This window comes from Telmatherina bonti (assembly GCF_933228915.1).
Source record: "Telmatherina bonti genome assembly, chromosome: 15".
Taxonomy (NCBI): domain Eukaryota; kingdom Metazoa; phylum Chordata; class Actinopteri; order Atheriniformes; family Telmatherinidae; genus Telmatherina; species Telmatherina bonti.
In genome coordinates, this window is record NC_136613.1 from 21,901,827 (window position 1) to 21,920,599 (window position 18,773).

The 18,773-nt window shown below is 37.9% G+C and overlaps 1 protein-coding gene across 1 annotated transcript in view; it reads right to left on the reverse strand.

The window, feature by feature from the left end:
- myo10l3 (myosin X, like 3) overlaps nt 1–8,995 on the reverse strand; it is a 56,630-nt gene extending 47,635 nt beyond the window's left edge. The window contains exon 1 of the mRNA XM_079254558.1: nt 8,907–8,995. Within this exon, the coding sequence (XP_079110684.1) occupies nt 8,907–8,927 (21 nt within the window). The 5' untranslated portion in view covers nt 8,928–8,995. The remainder of the gene's footprint in view (nt 1–8,906) is intronic.
- Nucleotides 8,996–18,773: the final 9,778 nt, after the last annotated feature.

Sequence of the window (18,773 nt, forward strand, 5' to 3'; positions counted from 1 at the left end):
GAAGTTAACCAGGCGGAAATATCCCAAACAAAGGCCAGCTGGGGCACAAAGGGGCACGGGTATCAGCTCGTGTTGAGTGCCCCAAGACTGGAATTACCTACTAAAGCAGAACTAACCATTCTAAACCAATGAAATGGCCACTTCTTGCATAATAATCATTGGAAAGTGCAGTGCACATTTGCTAATGAAGCACAGTCATCTCTGGGATTAATTACTTGGTATCAGTTGACTCCACTTCCAAGCTTGCAGTAACCAGATGTTTTATTAGATTCATCAAAAAGCAGAACGGACTGCTGCCATGACATTACCAGCTAAAATAAATGTCATATTCTTAATAATGCATTTCTCTGAGCATGTGTAGTACTACTGAGGTAGAACCAGCTGATAAAAGAAATTCGACCCCACAAAACCAGGCCTTATGCCGACGTCCCATCATGCTCTCTGACACAGAAACCCCTCTGGCTGAATGATGCGATCCCAGAGCTAGAGGCTCAAGTTTCGGCAACTTGTATAATGACATCCAGCTCAGAGATTTTCTAATGAATTCCACTTAAATATTTAAGGGCAAACACAGCACAAGGTGCCAGAGCTCATTCTCTGCCGCCTGCCATGGCATGAGTTCAGGCCGTATCAGGTGATCGCATAAGCCACAACTAATGAAAGCTAATTAACTCAACCTAACTTGGACATGGTCGAACAATGAGCTAAAGCTAATTTCTTGGCTGGCTCACCAAGAGTTGTTTCAGGAAGCACTTCAATGGTGCCCAGCAGATATCAGTGAAGGGCTGTTGGTGCTGCCTGATCCAAATCATTGTACCATTTCCTTATAATAATGTGTAAATTCTGGTAATGTCTCCTCAAGTCCTAAATTTGATAATATGGCTCTTCTGACCTTAAATCCCGCATATTTCCAATCTGACTGAAAGTTTTAAATCAATTAAGTAAGTTGTTTCTATTCAGCGTATTTACCTGAAAACAGTGTAGCAGGTCCTCGCTTTGTTTGGTAAAGAGAGCACATTAAAACTGTGGAATGATAATGGCATCTCTTGACTGCTGAAAGTGGAATAGGGAGGAATCTGCCAAGTAGCTACTGAGATTAACAAAACTGGCTGGATGCAATTGGGATGGAAATTTAGGCAAATGTTCCATATTGACTACAAGTTGTGCAGTAGGTCAAAAGCTGTGTCTTCTATAAAAAGAAAAACCTCAGCTGGATATAATTTAACATCAAAACAGGATGACAAATATTTATCATTACCTGCAATTCATATTGACATTAGTGAGTTTTGTGATGATTAAGACTTTTTACCTGTGGGTTATTTTATAGATTTTCTGAAGCCTTTGAATAGGTGTGTTGCTTTTGATGTCTGACATGTTCTTACTTCTTGGCTACTGTACCATCTGCCTATTGCAGACAGCACAATGAGTCCCTGCAAGCCAGCATGGGACGAGGGCAAGCAGGGTGGTGACCGAAGAGAGACATCAGATGATTAAAGGCAACCTCTTGCATCTGTGCTGGAAGTCGTATGAATTAATGATGGAGAGAGCAGCTGATCAGATATTTGCTAATGGAGGAGGAGGAGTCCCGTGGGGAACAGGGCTTCCCCTTGTCTGCAGCTGAGGAGGGAGCGGAGGGGTGGGGGGGTGTCATGAATTGTTCTTAACTCCACAGAACAGCTAACACCCCCCTCCTTTTTGCAGTGGAAGCTGAAAACATACTCAAAGGAAGGCTGCCCGGAGGCAGCGGCCTTTTTGCTTCACAGTTGATATGTGCCTCATCATTTCTATTAAAATGTTTGTTTTTTTTGTTTTTTTTTTGGGGGGGGGGGAGGCAAGGAAGTGTAAAGGATGATTAGCAGTTGTGTCACCCAGTTTATATGGAGATCAAATTCAGTGTTGTTGCAATTTTCCATCATCACTATCATTCAATGAATTTAATGCAACTGAATTGAATGAGTTAGGACATTAATCAGCTACACAGCCTGTGTTAGTGGTTCATCACACTGTGTGTTTATGACTGACGGTGCATCTGCATAAGAGTGATTGTCAGTCAACTAACATACATCGTCTGGGGAGGATGAATGAGGTTAAGGAGCTCCTCCTCATCCAACAGAGCTAATCTACTGTGTTGTTAACGAGTGTATTGAATGAAATTTGCATAACAAATTATGTCTTCCATAGCGTGACAGAAAGAAGAGGAACACTTGACTGTCTGCCACAGACCCTTGGCACTGTGTCTTGTCTACCATTCTTATCCTGTGTGAACATATTTCTATCCTGCCGTGGTTCCACACTGATCAGATAAGACTTCACCCTGAGCTTCAGGTTCTACCCTTTTTTAACAACAGAGGTTTGCAACATGGGGCCAAAAGGCCACAAATGATGTGATTACTGTGAAATTGTATTTTCAGTTAAGCTTCGTGACTTAGTGTATCTACAAAGCCATCTGGCAGACCCCCTCTAAAACGGCATCTACATATCCGACCCCGCAATACTATCCTGACTGTCAAGGGGTCACTCAGCAGGAATCCAGGAGTAATTCCAAGAATGCTGCTCAGTCAGGATTGTCAGAGACTTGGGGTGTGTTTATGTGACTGTGGGAGGCATGTGGGGGGCATAGTGGAAGGTGGAGGGATGGGGGGGGTGAACCTATCTCAAGATAACCACATGATGTTTATGTTGTCTTTGACCTTCACCAATTACTAACACATTTATTGTTTTTATTGTTACTAACTGTTAATTGTTGATTAAACGGCTGATATTGGACCACACTGGTAATGAATTAGTTATTTTGTTAGCTAGATCTTCTTAAAGTCCTTCCTAAAGAGGAGCAGCCTTCCCTCTTTTTTTTCCTTACAGGAAACATTAGAATTATGTTGAAGTGCATGCACTGCACCTATTGTTTTATGTAAATCTTAAATACAAATATCATTGTGGAGGTATACACAACTGGACATAACAATGTTTAGCTGATATGTTCACATTTCCCAAATAAACATGTGTATGTAACTGCACACATGGTATTTTCAACTAATGCAATCACAAAAGATTTGACTGAAGAATAAAAAAGAATTATGGTTCAAAGAAATTTAGTCTACTTTTGCTCATTTTCAGCAGATGGAGTAACATAAAGATCACACTGGGATTAGATGATATATATATATATATATATATATATATATATATATATATATATATATATGTATATATATAAATAAAATTTTTTTATTGAGTTATTTATTTTATTTTATTTTTTTTAAACCAAAACTTTATCACATTAGGCTGTAATTGCTGCACATAACCTACACTCATTGGACAACACAACTTAGAGACAGAGATGCTTAGTCCCATAATAAGCTGCCTCTGTACCGGGTAATCATAGCAGGTTAAAAAAAAAAAAGGAAAGTCAACATCTGGGTTGGCAGCAGTCATCACAGGCCGGCTACTATTAAGCTGCTAGACAATACCTCTGAATTTAGAGGATTTAAGCGGCACTCATAGCCAACTCCTGCTATCTGGCCAGCCAAGGTGAAGGCCAACAGATATCATTTTTCTGCTTTTGGAGCGGGTAAGAGGAAGTAAAGTTTAATTTCCCCTGAAATGAATCCCAGACAAATAGACTGCAAACCAATCTGCCAGGATATGAGTCTGCATGGGGATTAAAGTTCTTCTATACCTGCTGAAGAAACAGAACGGGATTACTGAAAATCTTTCTGAGATATGACAGCAAACCTGACACTTTAAACTGAACACAAATTCCAGTAACATGATCAGCACAAACAACCTCAGAAACATCTCTGGTGATAGAGCAGCAGCATTATGTAATAACGATGATGAGATGGAATCGGGATTGAAAACTCATCTTGCTTCGTTTCAGATGGGAGGATCATTTCCACACCCATGTATCTTAAATTTAAAACTGTAAGTATACATAAGATCATGACTTCAACATTAAATTATTGTTCTTTTAATTAAATAAGCTAAATGACAACTTTTAGAGGTACTGATGGACAATCTCGGGTATTGTCAGGTATTAAACTGTTGACCCAGTTTTGTCCTGAATGGTTTCTTTCCAGCTGGACACCCTCCCACCTGATCAAGATAAAAAAGCAAATAAATGTACTACTGTCACAGTTTTCCCAAAATTAATACAAAACTGAATGTAAAATATAAAACATTTATTCATAAAAGACCAAAAGCAAGCTGCTGTATGTCTCAGACTGATGAGGAGTTGAATGGAAGCATTTCCAAAAGGCACAATGTCGGGTCGTGATAGTTCGGGGTTAAGTGTACCACTTCACGGATATTGTTCGGTTTCTCTCCTTTTAATCTGACAGAAAATTTATGTTGGGTCAAATTTGATTAGCCACAATGTTTAGAATTGGTATTTTTATGCCGCTAGTGCTCATATTCAGATTTCATTAAGAATATAAAATGTCAATGCGTCATTTGTGATTCTTTCAAATGACCCACCCAAAAGGGCCCTGATAGACACACACAAACACAGGGCGGGAAGGAAGGATGGGTGTCGGAGAGACGGAAATGTGTTGGGGTTTTTTTTCAATGGCATCTTATAATCACTTTGTCATAAGTATTGCAAGGTTTTTTTGTTTTATTATTATTATTTTATGATTATTATTTAAAAAGTAAAGAGTCATAGCTGTACAGCTAAAAAGACTTGATAGTATTATAAATTTCCACTTATCCAGGTGGTTAAGCAGATCCAACACATTTGTCATTGATAGCTTACAGACAGGAAGACACACTTCTGCGATCCAACATTTGCTGTTTGTGAGGGATCTATTGAAAGATGAGTATATCGTTTCTTTTATGAAAAAAAGAACACAGATGGCTTTGACTGGAGAGCTTAGTGATGCAGCAGATAATACTAAAGTCAACAGCTTGGTGTCAGCAGGAGGTTATCACAGAACCAAGATGCCGTTAGCTGATAGACAGACAGGTTTCAGGTTACTGATACAGTTACATTAAATCCAAACACAACCTTGGGAGTCAAGAAGGGAAGTGTCACAATATTATCCAAAAGTTGGTGAAAGCTTCAAACTAGTTAAAATGCTAAAGAAATATTTTTCCCTGTTGAGATCGGATAAACTCCAAATCATTTCTTTAACAAGCTACTGTACATAAATCTCATGTAAGCTTCCAATCTGTGTCTTTATGAGTTGGGATAATCTGTGTTTTCAGGTGCTTGGTTAGACAATGTTGGTAATTAGCCGAGCACTCTTGTGACAGATTAAACCTCCAGACTGCACCAAAGCTGCTGGGCTTTTGCTGACGCATACACAAACCACAGTCTTAGTAATACCCTGCACTGTTTAATCATAAACAACAAGTGCTTTTAATTAAACTCAACGTTGAGACTCCAGCCCCCCACCCCCAACTCCACCCGCTTAAAAAAAAAAAAAAACAAAAAAAAAAAAACAAGAGGAATGCAAGACCCTTTGCCAATTTAAAAAAAAAAAAAAAAAAAAAAAAAAAAAAAAAAAACTTCCTTCCTTCCTCTATTCATTGCATCCTATATTCACTTCCTGGCAGTTTTCCTCACTTTAACAGCCATCTGCATGAAGTTGGGATCAGTGATCTCGGATTCCAACAGCTGTTGGAAGTGACAAAAGACCCCTGCTCTGCAGGAGAAAAATAACCCACTGACTTCAGCAGGTTTCTCATGTGATCCATTTCACCACTGAATTTTTACCAAGCGTGCCAACCCATGGCTCCAGCTCAACACGGCCTAACATAAATGGCCCATGGGGCTGTGAGGGATGTTTTAGGATGGGGATGATATGTCTGTGCATGCATGTGGGGATTCATGGGGTGATGGCGTGAAACCTAAAGCCTTGCCACTGTAGCTCTACGAAACTAGATGACAGGCGGCCATGACAGGGAATTTAAAGGGTCAGGCCCAGGAATTTGGGATTCACTTTGTTGGAGTAGGCTATATTTAAGAATAAGGAATTTGGTGTGTAATGTAAGGAAGAAGTTGTCGGGTGTGTAGCAGCTGCTGCTATAAAGACACTGATCACCAATTTTAGAAAATAACTGAGATTCTAGTTGGTCAACAGGATGTTTCACATAATATCCAAGGAGGTTTGTGTGTGTGAATGTGAGTGTGTGTGATCTTATCTTTAAAAAGAATTTAAAAAATGAGAGGAAGAGATGCATAAACAGAAACAGAAACAAAGTCCCATTAACCAATAGGCGGGGATTAGCATGTTTCCTGATATATGAAAGCAGATCCAGCAGCTTGGCAGTCATAAAATAAATCTCTGACACTCTGGTGGGTCACACCGATTCAGAGGATGGACTGGGTGTGGGGTAAAGGTGCTGAGGGTTTTATGGACTGGGGTCATCCTAAGAGGCTCCACTGATGGACAGGATGGACACTTACTGACTTGTTGAGCATGTTGCCACTCCTATCACACAGCCAAGATTTCCACCCTGTCACCATCTTCAAATGCGAGGGGGAGGTGGATTTAGATCAGCAGGGGGCAAAGTCATTGCTACACTTGACAAATTCAGTTTGAAGTAACTCAATCCACAAAACAAATCCACTTCTCAAATACAAAAGATGGGAGTCTGAGGTTGCTTAATATATCAAAGAGCCAACATAATACAAATATACTCCTGGTTGTTAGACAAAAGAGTTAGTTCATCACAAATTATACTGGCACATTCGCTTTCAGAAAGTTGTGTTTAATCCTGCTCTTAATTCAACTCCAGAACTCCTGATTAATTAAATCCACACTGTTTTGCTGTGACGTTCGAGAAGCTGGCTCCTTTCCATCGCACCAAAAAGCCCTTAAAGAACCAGAACCAGGGTAGTGCAGTGTTTTTATCGCTTACACAGTTTTAAAGGGTTGGAAACAGACTAGGAAAAACACATCTGCTCAACTTTATTTTTTTTTTATGTTTGTTGTTCGCATATTGATACATAACAGACTTTTCTACAATTACTATGAATCTAAAAGCACAACAATATCAAAAATGCACCTTAATGACCCACAACATGTTTATTAAAATCAATAATATAACAAACAGAACAACATCAAACATCACTTGTTGGGTTGTCCATTTAATTTATATTTATAAATGTGATCTGGAACATTGTTAGTATGCTTTGGTGTATTATCCTTTTTTATGTATTGGTAAATATTGTAAGATTTTGCTAGAAAGTTGTGTTGTCTTAAACAATAGTGAGTGCAGTTTTCGCTAAAATACCCTAATGGCAAAATAAGTAACTTAAAAGGATATTATTAGTTACGCTTATTAAATCAAACACAGTTGGCAATACCATATTTCAATTTAACTGTCAATAAAGTCAAAATAGGTCATCCAAGATCTTTAAAAAATGAATGGGACAGATGAACAACACACTACATCACAGTCCTGTAAAGAGAAAACAAACTGAACCAGGTTGGAGTGAATATTTGAATATTTCTCACACAAATGTGGAAAAAAAACAAAAAAACATGGGACAAATCCTGTATTAAAGTTGAGTCTAAATGATAACCTCTCCCTGCAAAGCATATCACTCTAATAAAATCAGATTATGTGCCAGAACCCAGTTCAACTCCATCTGTTCACTACACGAAAGGTTTAGAGCAATATTAAAAGCTGCAGTTTAAAAGAAAAAAAAAAGATGCAGGGGATTTTAACGCTTATGCAATATAATTTTTTCCTTTACTGAAGTAATCAAGTATTTTTCAGATAAACCTTTATCTCATAGTTTTTGTTTATTTTTTATTTTTTGGTGGTGGTGGTGGTGGTGGTGAGGGTGGGGGTGTCTTGACAAAAATTACAATAACTGTCATTTTGACAGCTTTGCACCACTGATTCGTGACACTAATTATTAATTCCGTCATAATTGTCATTTTGAACATGAATAAATGTTCGTAAAAAATGTTTAAAATGTAAGGGTACAAATAACGATAGAAATCTTTAACAAGTGACAAATGCAATTCTTCCGTAAATGTTTTGTCACATATTCTGATCAGGTGAATCTGCAGCTTTTTTTAAATGATAAATTATTTCTCTTCTACCCATTTTAATAATCAGTTCTGCATTGTCTCATTGAGCAAAAATAAATATTTGTTCAAGTAAGCAAAGAATACCTGAGCCAGTGATAGCAAGACATGTGTTAGAAACCCGGACACTAAAACCATAGGAACTGAAAGATCCTATCCTAAAGACTGAAAGATTCAAAGTATGATCCAGGATTCACTTCCCAAACCCTCAAACCCTGCAGTGAGTCACATCACTACAGGGCAACCAGAGGGGATGCTGCCATTAGAGGGTTTTAGGAGGTAAGTAAGGTGAGGAGGAGATTCTCACGAATGCACACTGGCTCTCTTTCTATTAGCTGCCCTCCTCTGAGTCACTGAGGGATGACAAATAGACCTACAGCCAGTCTTTACATAGCCTGATAGTGTCTGGGCTGCTTGGCGGATGACACATCCATGACATGTGGATACATGGTCAGCTTTTACAGTTAGAGTTGGGCTGTCTGTGACAGGCAAAATAAACAAATAAAACTATTTCATATGAGACACACATAATGGTAGTGTCTAAATATGGTCTTAAATGCGGTCCCATGTGCAGGCATCCTGCAGACAAGCCCGGTAGTCACACATACCGCAAGAAATGAGTTAGGAGAAAAACAAAAAACAAAACCAGGGAACTTAAAGTGGGGGAAAAATGTTCTTTGTGTGGCAATATTTAGCACGTTAAATAGAAGAACCAACCTGATACCAGTCTGAAGAACGGGACACGAGCGGCGTGGTGAAACAAAACAAAGACCATGAAGGTCTCGAAACCATTTAGGACTCAAACTAAAAAGTATAGTGCAAATTACTAAATTTTTAATGTGTGAAAAAGCGGAGCTATCTCACCTCTGCAAAGAAAGAATCCATCCCTAAACAGAGCCCGACCTGTCGTCTCTTTGTAGTCTGACCTCAGGGTACCACAGTTCAGCTGTATTCCCAAATAATGTCCATCCGCTTCTTTAAGATTGACGAAAAGTTCTTAATGTTTGCCCGCTTGTTCGAGACTCAGCCGGTCAGCAACAAGGCATTTTGTAGTCTTACTTTCGGACACTTCAGACTAGTTATTTTCTTAACCACGTCTTCAGTGTCCCGACTAGCGGCAGTGCTGCTGTGCTATTGCTGCTAAGTCATTTCAATGAAGCCGGCATATTATGCAGAGAGGTGGAGTCTGCAAGCGACAGACCACCCCTCAGCATACGCCCTCTTTGTTTCTACCCCACACTGCAAACGATGCGAATATTCACTCCATTTTATTCAATGTAACCCGCTTTTTACTTCAATATATAAATAAGGAAGTTTAAGTCAAGAACCCCATCTATATTAAATGTAATTGTATGTGTAGAAGAAGATACAGAATCATCTCATGACTTTATCTTATGAGAAACCAGGAGAAGACCTTTATTTGTGACTGTAGCCTAAAAGCTAACCAAAGTGTCAACGAACTGTATGTAGGTAACGTAAGTTTGGTCTAATACATACCTGGTTATCAGCTTAGTTAGCACTTTAGCTCTTTAAAACCTTTTTCTGACTTGACTAAAACATTTTGTAATTCACAACCAACATCATCTGAATGATCTTTCTTTTTAAAAATAAAGATAGAACCATGTTTTTCATTTGTATGTTAAAGAAGGCTGTGTAGCAGTTAATCAACTCATAAACAAGAGTTAAACTTGACTAATGAAAGAATGATCCCTGATCTTGTTAATATTTTCACTACACCCTGGATGGGTATTTTCTGAGTGCTTTGAGGTCTACTCCTGCATTCTCTAGAATACACACACACATGTAATATGTAAACAAATTACATTTCATATTTGTTTATATGAGTATGTGAGTATATGGACAAGCTTGTTGTGGTGACTCAGTAATTCCTGATTATGAGTTCAAAGTGGATCAGCTTTTCTAAGAACAGTTACTGTTTTGTGTTCCCGTAAAGACTTTAGGAGAATAATACCAGAACAATACTTGCAGTGCCTCAGCTAGTTTACCACTAAGAGATATTGTGACTGTCAACAATAACATATAACATCTTTTCAGAACTACTTGGTTCCCCATTTATAAAAACAATCTTGCTGCTCTGATTTTCTGTTCTGCTGTACAGGAGAATGAAATATGTGTGCGAAAAGTAATTACCAAGGAGATTCTTTCTCTCTCAATATGATTTCACTTGCAATACATTTAGCAAAGAGACAACAAAGTGGGATTTTGAATAAACACAGAATATGGTGAAACAAAATAGCAAAATTCTTAGATGTAACTATATTTTAGACATTGAACATAGTGTTCATGTTTAGAATTTAAAAACAACAACAAAAATAAAACAAAAACAAAAAAGCTTACAGTCACAGTATTTTTTCGGTTTAATCCCAACTCAGACGAGAATCTAAATGCCACCTGTGTGCTTGGAGATGCTTGTGTGATATGGGACAGTATGAGCTTTGACGAGGAAACATTCCACACCACGTTCCAGACAGGATTGACCCAAATCATATGATCAGAAAAGAAAGTGACAAAAAAGTGGCAAACATTACTTGGAGGATATTTGGTTTGGGGTTTTTGTTTGTTTATGACCAACAACACATTTGTCAAAACTAAACAGCAAAAATGACAAATAAAAATTATCTCTTTATGAGGTGATAGCTAAGTTTGGCGACACAAATCTTTCGGAAATCTGTATTTACATGTCACAAAAATATTGCAGTGACTTCAAAACAAATTACACAGTAATCCATGTCTATGAACATAGATAACAGCAGTTCTGTTTAATATAACCTTTAAAATCCAAACTTCTATGTGGCAAGAAATGGTTTATATGTTATGTGCAATAGCATCAATATAGTTTCCAGAAGCAATAGACATGAATCTTCTGCCCAACATCACGCAGTGTGATGACCCCCACCCTTCTCAATTGGTAGACCTGCAGGCAAAGTCATTGAAGTCTAGCAAAGGACCCAACTGAATGTCAAAAAACGAATAAGTCAGGACTGAGCAGATGTCATGTTCCCATTGACTGGGAGTGACTGATTATTCTTCCCATAACCTCAGTCACAACATCATGGTGATATCAATTAACTGGCAGTGGTTTGATTACATAAAAAGCCTTCATCCATGTATTGCTGTCTAAACAGAGGATGTTATTGATCCAGACTGGGTTATATCATGGTAGAAACTGCCTATTATAATTTATTCTTTAGGTCTCTTAAAAAATCTTAAATAAACCCAAATTTAGTTCAACAGCAGACAAAGCTGAAGCTACTAAAGAGTTGATAATCAGAAAAATGTATTCTCATAATGAAGAGATTTTTAATTATTAGAATATAAAATATACATGAAATATTAATGAAAAGTTGAATTTAAAAGTACAGTGTAAAACTGTGATAAATATAGGTCATACAGAAATTATGTTGAAATGTCACATTAAAAAATAAATTTATTCACTCAAATAAATGTGATCAATGTATTGATTGCTACTGAAATGAACTAATTGAATTAATTTGGTCATTGCTTATTCATGTCTCAGAATGCAGACTGCCGTGTCAGGGTAAAATGGTCTTATATATAGATGGATAATATTGTATATGGTGCAGAATTGACACATTACATGATTAGTTTATTCACTTAAATAAATGGAAGCAACAATACAGTGATCCTTATTGGAAAATTTAACTAATGAAATTGATGTGGTCATTGCTTATTCATGGCTCAGTATGCATACTGCTGTGTGAGGGGAGCAGTGGATTAGACTACTGGATACACCCAGGGAACAAAGCAAACAGCAGAAGGTGGTGAGGAGGTTAAAATTGATTGAACCTGATATAGTTCAGCTAAGATTGATGAAAAAATGAGCAGACACACAGAAATATAAATGGAATATCTAACAATATCATCAAACAAGTGATTCAATATTTATCACATCACTCCGTCGGCAGCATCACATTAAAGTGTAAATATGGTCGATAACAAATCCTGGTTCAGCATTTATTGAATTAAGTGGAGCATCACAGAGCCAACTTGTCTCCAATTGAAGGCATTATTCACACCTATGTCAACAATCCCTGTTGTTATACTAGAAAGGCTTGGCTACCATGAAGGGACATAAATAATCTGTAGGTATTAAAAAATTGATTATAGTTATCTGAAAATCCTTCATTCTACTTCATGAGGAAACTTAAGTAAGCAGAAACTCACATATCCAAGAAACCTAATTTAAACAACCCAACAAAGCCGTACAACTTTTTAGATCAAATACTGTACATCTTATGATCTTAAATATTAGAATGTACTTAAAGTCCTGATCATAACCATTGTTAATTTGTGGCCTTTAATTACATGAGCATTTCAAATGTATTATAATATGTAGCAACAGCAAATATCATGAAGTATTTATTTTAAAAAAACACAGTTTTAGGAAGACAGTTGAGTGACAGGCGAAGATACTCAAGTTTAGAACCCCAAGAACTGCAGTCTTGTTACTTTCTATTTTCTATCTTCAATTTTATTAACTTTTTCTCTCAGTTTGACCCATTGCTTCATTACCTTTTTCGCTTTAGGCCTCACTACTACTAAAATTAGGCAATCAAGTTTTCTGCTTTTTTTCCTGTCTTTTCAGCTTCCTAAAAAATAAAATCAACAGAAAAAGATGAAACAGCAACATAAACTGAGAAAAAAGATGGTGTTCTCATCAAAAACTTTCATGGTTCCAAAGTTATCATCAGTCAACAGTACATATGTAAGATTTAAAAATTTAATATTAATCAATATAATATTTCCATTTTTCAGTAGAAATCAAAGTAAATTGACTAACAGGTTTGTATAGTAAAGCTCTGGTGCTATTCCAGTAATACATCTTTTGGGATGACAATCAACATTCTTCTTGAAAAGTAGGACATTTCCATTGGATTACTTCAACATAAATGTCTTTTCTATCAGAGATGATTCATCTTTGAGTTCAGTGTAATAGTGGAAGAGGACATCCAGCTGCCAGAATGTCACAAAAAATCTCAGATATGCTTACATGCCAAATACATACCATACCATCTTAAATATGGAAGGATGAGAACTAGCTTTTACTTTTCCCATGCTCCCCCACGCGGTCAGCTTCCTGTTTGTTTATAGAGTTTCATATTTCATTACTCCCACAGAATGGATTGGTTCTCAGTTTGTTCATATGTATGATTTAGCTACTTTGATAGACCTGGAAAATTATGCGAAGGATGCAAAAAACAAGCAAGTTTTATCAGCCATACACTGCTAACATTGCAGTAGACTTTTGTCATGGAACCGGTATGTTTTTTTGTTTATTGTTTAGCTTCTCAGAACTAATTTCTCTGAGATTCCAGAGTATTAGCAAGTGAGCCTATCAATGACTCACTGGTCATTCAGAGGCTGAGAAAACATCGGAGGTACATTCCTTGCTGGATCTTGAGCTCAGCCATTATTCTAGGACTTCTGGAACCTTAAGCAGTTCTGTCTCACATTGTATGATTCAACCATGTAAATGGACATTCAGCATTTAGTTTCCTCCATCGTAGTTACATGGTATTATTTTAATCTGTGGTGGAAAAGGTAGATTTCTTTTAAGTAGTGATAAGATGTCAAGACATAAAAGTTGCTAATCATATAAGACAATCAGCATCATGATCAAAATAATAGGTTTTAAATAAGATTTAACAGGAAATACCGAAGCCAGCTAACATGAGATCATCCTGTGAACTATTTCACTGTTATAGAGCAAAGGTCAAAACTTTTATCTGTGCTTACAAAATTAATTTTGGGAATAAAATGCTGCATTACAGACGAGTTCAAGTCAGGGACATATATGGTTAAAATGATGATGTAAGACCATAGTCTCTTTTTGTGTAGAAAAGAAAATTTAAAAAAAAAATCTAAGAACTCAATCCAATCGCAAAAGGAAAACATAAAACTAAACAACAAAAACAACGGCAACAAACCCCCCAAAACATTTAGAAAAAGTAGACAGAGTCTGAAATGCAGCTCTGTTCACTTTCAGGGGGTGTGGGCTTTTTAATCAGCCCAATTTGATCAGACCAACAGCTGGCAGAAAAGTACTACATTTTAAATGTTTTAGCTTTAAAAATGAGTAATGTTTTTTTCATAATACAATTAAATCATAGAAAAATACTTTGAACAGTGGCCCTCCAGTCTGTGTCATGACTCATTCAAGTCAAGCAGGTCAAGAAAGGAGCCCGCCCATCCATCCATCCATCCATCCATCCATCCATCCATCCATTTTATGATGCTTATTCAGGGTCTGTTTGTGGGGGGAGCAGAATAAGCATCCCCTCGATGAGGAGGAGCAGCGGCTCTAATCTGAGTCCTCCTTGACGACTAAGCTTCTCACCCTGTCTCTAAGGGAGAACTCAACCACCCTCCTGAGGAAAGTCATTTCATCCAAAGTTTGTGACCATAGGTGAGGGTAGGAAGGTTGATCAACCAATAAAGCAAGAGCTTCGCCTTCTGACTCAGGTCCTTCTTCACCATGACAGACTGATGCCACGTCTGCATCACTGCAGACACATCACCAACCTGTCTGTTGATCTCACGCTCAATCCTTTCCTCAGTCGTGAACAAGACCCTGAGAACTCCACTTCAGACAGGACCCAATTCCTGATCCAGGGAGGACCCTCAATCTTTTAGGAGAGTAACATGGTCTCGGATTTGGAGGTGCTGATCTTCATCCGAACCACTACACACTCAGCTGCTAATCACTTGAGCGAGAGCTGGAGATCACGATCACATGAAGACAACAGGACAACATCATCTGCAAAAAGCAGAGACCCAGTCCTGAGGCCACCAAACTGGATCCCCTCAACACTTCAGCTGGGCCTTCTATCTATAAAAGTTATGAACAGAAGAAGTGATAAAGGGCAGCCTTGGCGGAATCCAACTCAGACTGTAACAAATCGGACTTACTGCCAGCAATGCAGATCAAACCCTGTATGGTCATACAAGGACCAGAAAGCCTGTAGAAGGGCATCCAGTACTCCATGCTCCCAGATCATCCCCCACAGGAGTGCCCACAGGATGATCGAATGCCTTCTCCAAGTCCACAAAACAAACGTAGACTGTTTGGGCAAACTTCAGTGGCCTCTCCAGGATCCTGAAGAGGGCATAGAGCTGGTCCACTGTTCAACAACCGGGACAAAAACTGCACTGCTCCTCTTCCGAGGTTTGAGTATTCGACGAACGCTCCTCTCTAGAAGCACTGAATAGACTTTACCAGGGAGGTTGAGCAATGTTATCTCCCTGTAGCTAAAGCACATCCTCAGTTTTTTGCCCCCTGGGAGGAATGCCTGGGGGTGCTTTCCTCCTAATCACACCCCTCCAGGTTTCACTGTCATTGTCCAAGTGAGCATTGAAGTCCCTCAGCAGATCGAGGGGGTCCCCAGTGGGAATGACCTCCAACACTCTCTCTGTTGACTGCAGTATGGGTGGGTACTTTGAGCTGCTGTTCAGTGCATAAGCACAAACAACAGTCAGGACCCATCCCATTGCCTGAGGGCAAAGGTAAGCTACCCTCTCGTCCAACGGAGTGAACCCCAACGTACAGGCACCAAGTTGGGGGTCAATAAGTATGGTGACATCTGCTCGGCGCCTCTCACCAAGAGCAACTCTAGACTGGTAGAAGGTCTAGCACTTCTCAAGGACACTGGTTCCATAGCCAAAACTATGTGTCAAGGTGAGTCCAACTATATCTAGCTGGAACAGCTCAACCTCACGCACCAGTTCAGGCTCCTACTCCACCAGAGAGGTGACGTTACACGTCCCTAACTAGTTTCTACAGCCGAGGATTAAACTACCAGGGTTGCTGCCTTCAGCTGCCGCTCAGCTTACACTGCGTCCGCCCCCTACAGCCCCTTCTACATGTGGTGAGCCCATAGGAGGGGAAAAAAGAGCCTAAATAATCTGAGGCTTCTGCTTTTAGAGTGAGAGGTAAAACTGACTGTAAGTAGAATGAGAGTATAACATACATTTTGAAAGTAGTGTTTTTAAGAGACTCATCTGGGACTCCATAACTAGAACCAATGATGCAGAACAGGCAATGGCAACATTTTTCTTTTATAACTTAAACAAAGAGGATTAAGATGCATACCTCTGAGACAATACACACTTCCCCAATATCCAAGAAAATGCCAAGGGCTTATCTGTAAAGTTCCCTCATTTCAATGTTAAAATACGATCAACCAATAATTATTATTACTGATGATAATAATAATAATAATAATAATAATAATAATAATAATAATAATAATAATAATAATAAACTTTTACCCCTTACAACTAAAATTAGTTTCTACTGTAAATTTAATGGAGGTCTTTAACATCAATATACAGTATTAACTGTATTTGTGGTAGGTGTGGTGTGTGGGGGCAGGGCTTGTTTGAATACACCTGCCTCCACCAGAGACAACAAAGAGAGCTAACACTGGGGGTGGTTTGATAGAAGGGAGGGTTCAATTTAATTACAGACTCTCGGGAGATGACTTCATTGAGGTGACGTCCAACCCTAGGGTGAGTGTTTCTCTGCATTTCCAGCAGAGACGGTTTTTCAGGCACCGTGGGCAGGTTGGGTTTGCCCTTATAACTCTGATAGTATTTTAAACTTAAGTGTTTACGTCAAATAAAGGCTTGTACACATGTTAGTCAGACTGCAGTATAAGAAAATTAAGCAGTCTCCAAGATGTTTGTTTCATTTTAAATCCAGTCCATTAGACTTCCACTTTTGCAATAGTGCCTCAATTCTTTTCCATGCCTTCAATGCATTAGTCACTGAAACTGTTCATTTGTTGTTTGAACACCCAGTTACCATAAATTCAGGAGGTTCAAAGATCAGACTAATCTCTATAGGCACCATCAAGCTCATAACAGCAAAATGTAGGCTGTTCCTCCTGTCATTCCTAGGACAATTAACTGTCTGTCAGTAGGCAAATGACCCACAAAGAGCATTTGTCCTAGCTCAAGATTTCTTATCATTAGCTACAGTGAAAAACCCTTCTGATTCTTTTAAGATTGAGACTAATGACCAAAGTTGCAGGAAATTGGTTTTAGAACTAAGAATCATTACTGTAAAGGGGATGGAGCTGAAAAAAAGAGTAAAAGGCATCTGTAAAAGTGCATCTGTGTGCTGCAATATGAGTGCAGTGGTGAGGAAGCAGCCATTATTAATCTTTATTACCAGGCTAAATTGTTTTCTGTTGCGTCAGATGGAGATAAAATGTTGTTCCCACTTCACATTACAGAATCAGCCACTTTGCACCCACTTAAAAGCTCTTCCTAACCCAGAATGCACCAGCAGCAAATTTGTCCTGGAAAAAGCTTTGATCTTTCTTTGATTGTCAAGACTTGAAATCAAGCTGCTTTTGAGTTAGTGACTAAAAGATAAAGAAAAAACTTCAATCTTTATCAAGAAAATTTAACTAAAGCTGTAAAACCAATCATTACTACAACTATGAAAACAAATGTAAGTGCAGATCAGAACAAAATGTACTAAAGCGCCATCTAGTGTCCTTATTAGAGTACAAAAAATTCCTTTTACACCAATTTGGGCTCTGATTGAATTTTTCAAACATAGAAAATAGTGTTATTATAATATTATTATTATAATATATGAACAATTTTATCTAAAATAACAAAGATATACGTAACAACATTTTTTTTCCTCAAATGTCATGCTCAAGACAGATCTTGATGTAGCTGGGATTTAACCTGACTGTTGTAGAGAATTCAGGGTGGTTCTATGATTTCATGGACTAGCATACAAAGGTATTTGACAGTTTCAGGGGCCTCTTTGCACAGTCTGGGCACAACAGTCCTACCTGGTGGGGTAGATCTGGGCCACCATGACCACAATACTCAAGGCTTGCCCCTGAGATGTTATTCAGTCCAGCCTCTCAAGCCATACGTACTATGTGTTTATGTACACATACATTTTATATATATATATATATATATATATATATATATATATATATATATATATATATATATATATATATATATATATATATATATATATATATATATATATATATATATATATATATACAAATACAAAACAGGTGTTCTATATATAAAGGGTTTATACTGTAGCATATGTCGACATAAAATAACAAAACATGTCAGGGTTTAGGTAACATGTAATTATCAAGTCCCATCAAAAGATGCTCAGAAAAACAAAGCGAGCCCAGTCCCAAAGCTATGTTAAAGCAAACCCTTCGTGAACTGGCTGCTTTGTTACCTTACCATACCAAACACAATGGCAATTGTTCACAGCTTACATAATACATAACATGACTGCATGTTGTGAGACCATTATATCATATGGGGACCAGGGTGAGTTGATTATCCTCTAATTTATATTTTTTTATATACATACATAAACTTATTTTAGGTTTTCTTCATTGTTATTCTGGTTTACTTTGTATGTTTACAGAATTTAGATACAGTCTACTTTGGTACAACAAAAACAGAAAGACGGAGCTTTATTTTTGTCATTTTTGCATAATTAGCTTTGACCTATCTCTTTTGTCCTTGGAAAAAAAGATACCCACACTCTACACACACATACTGATTAACTCAGATATTATTCTACCTAGAGGGAACACATTTAAATGTGCTTATTTATTTATTGCCTTTTTTCTGATTAAAAACAAACAAACAAAGAGGGGGAAAAACTATCAGAAGATAGTACTT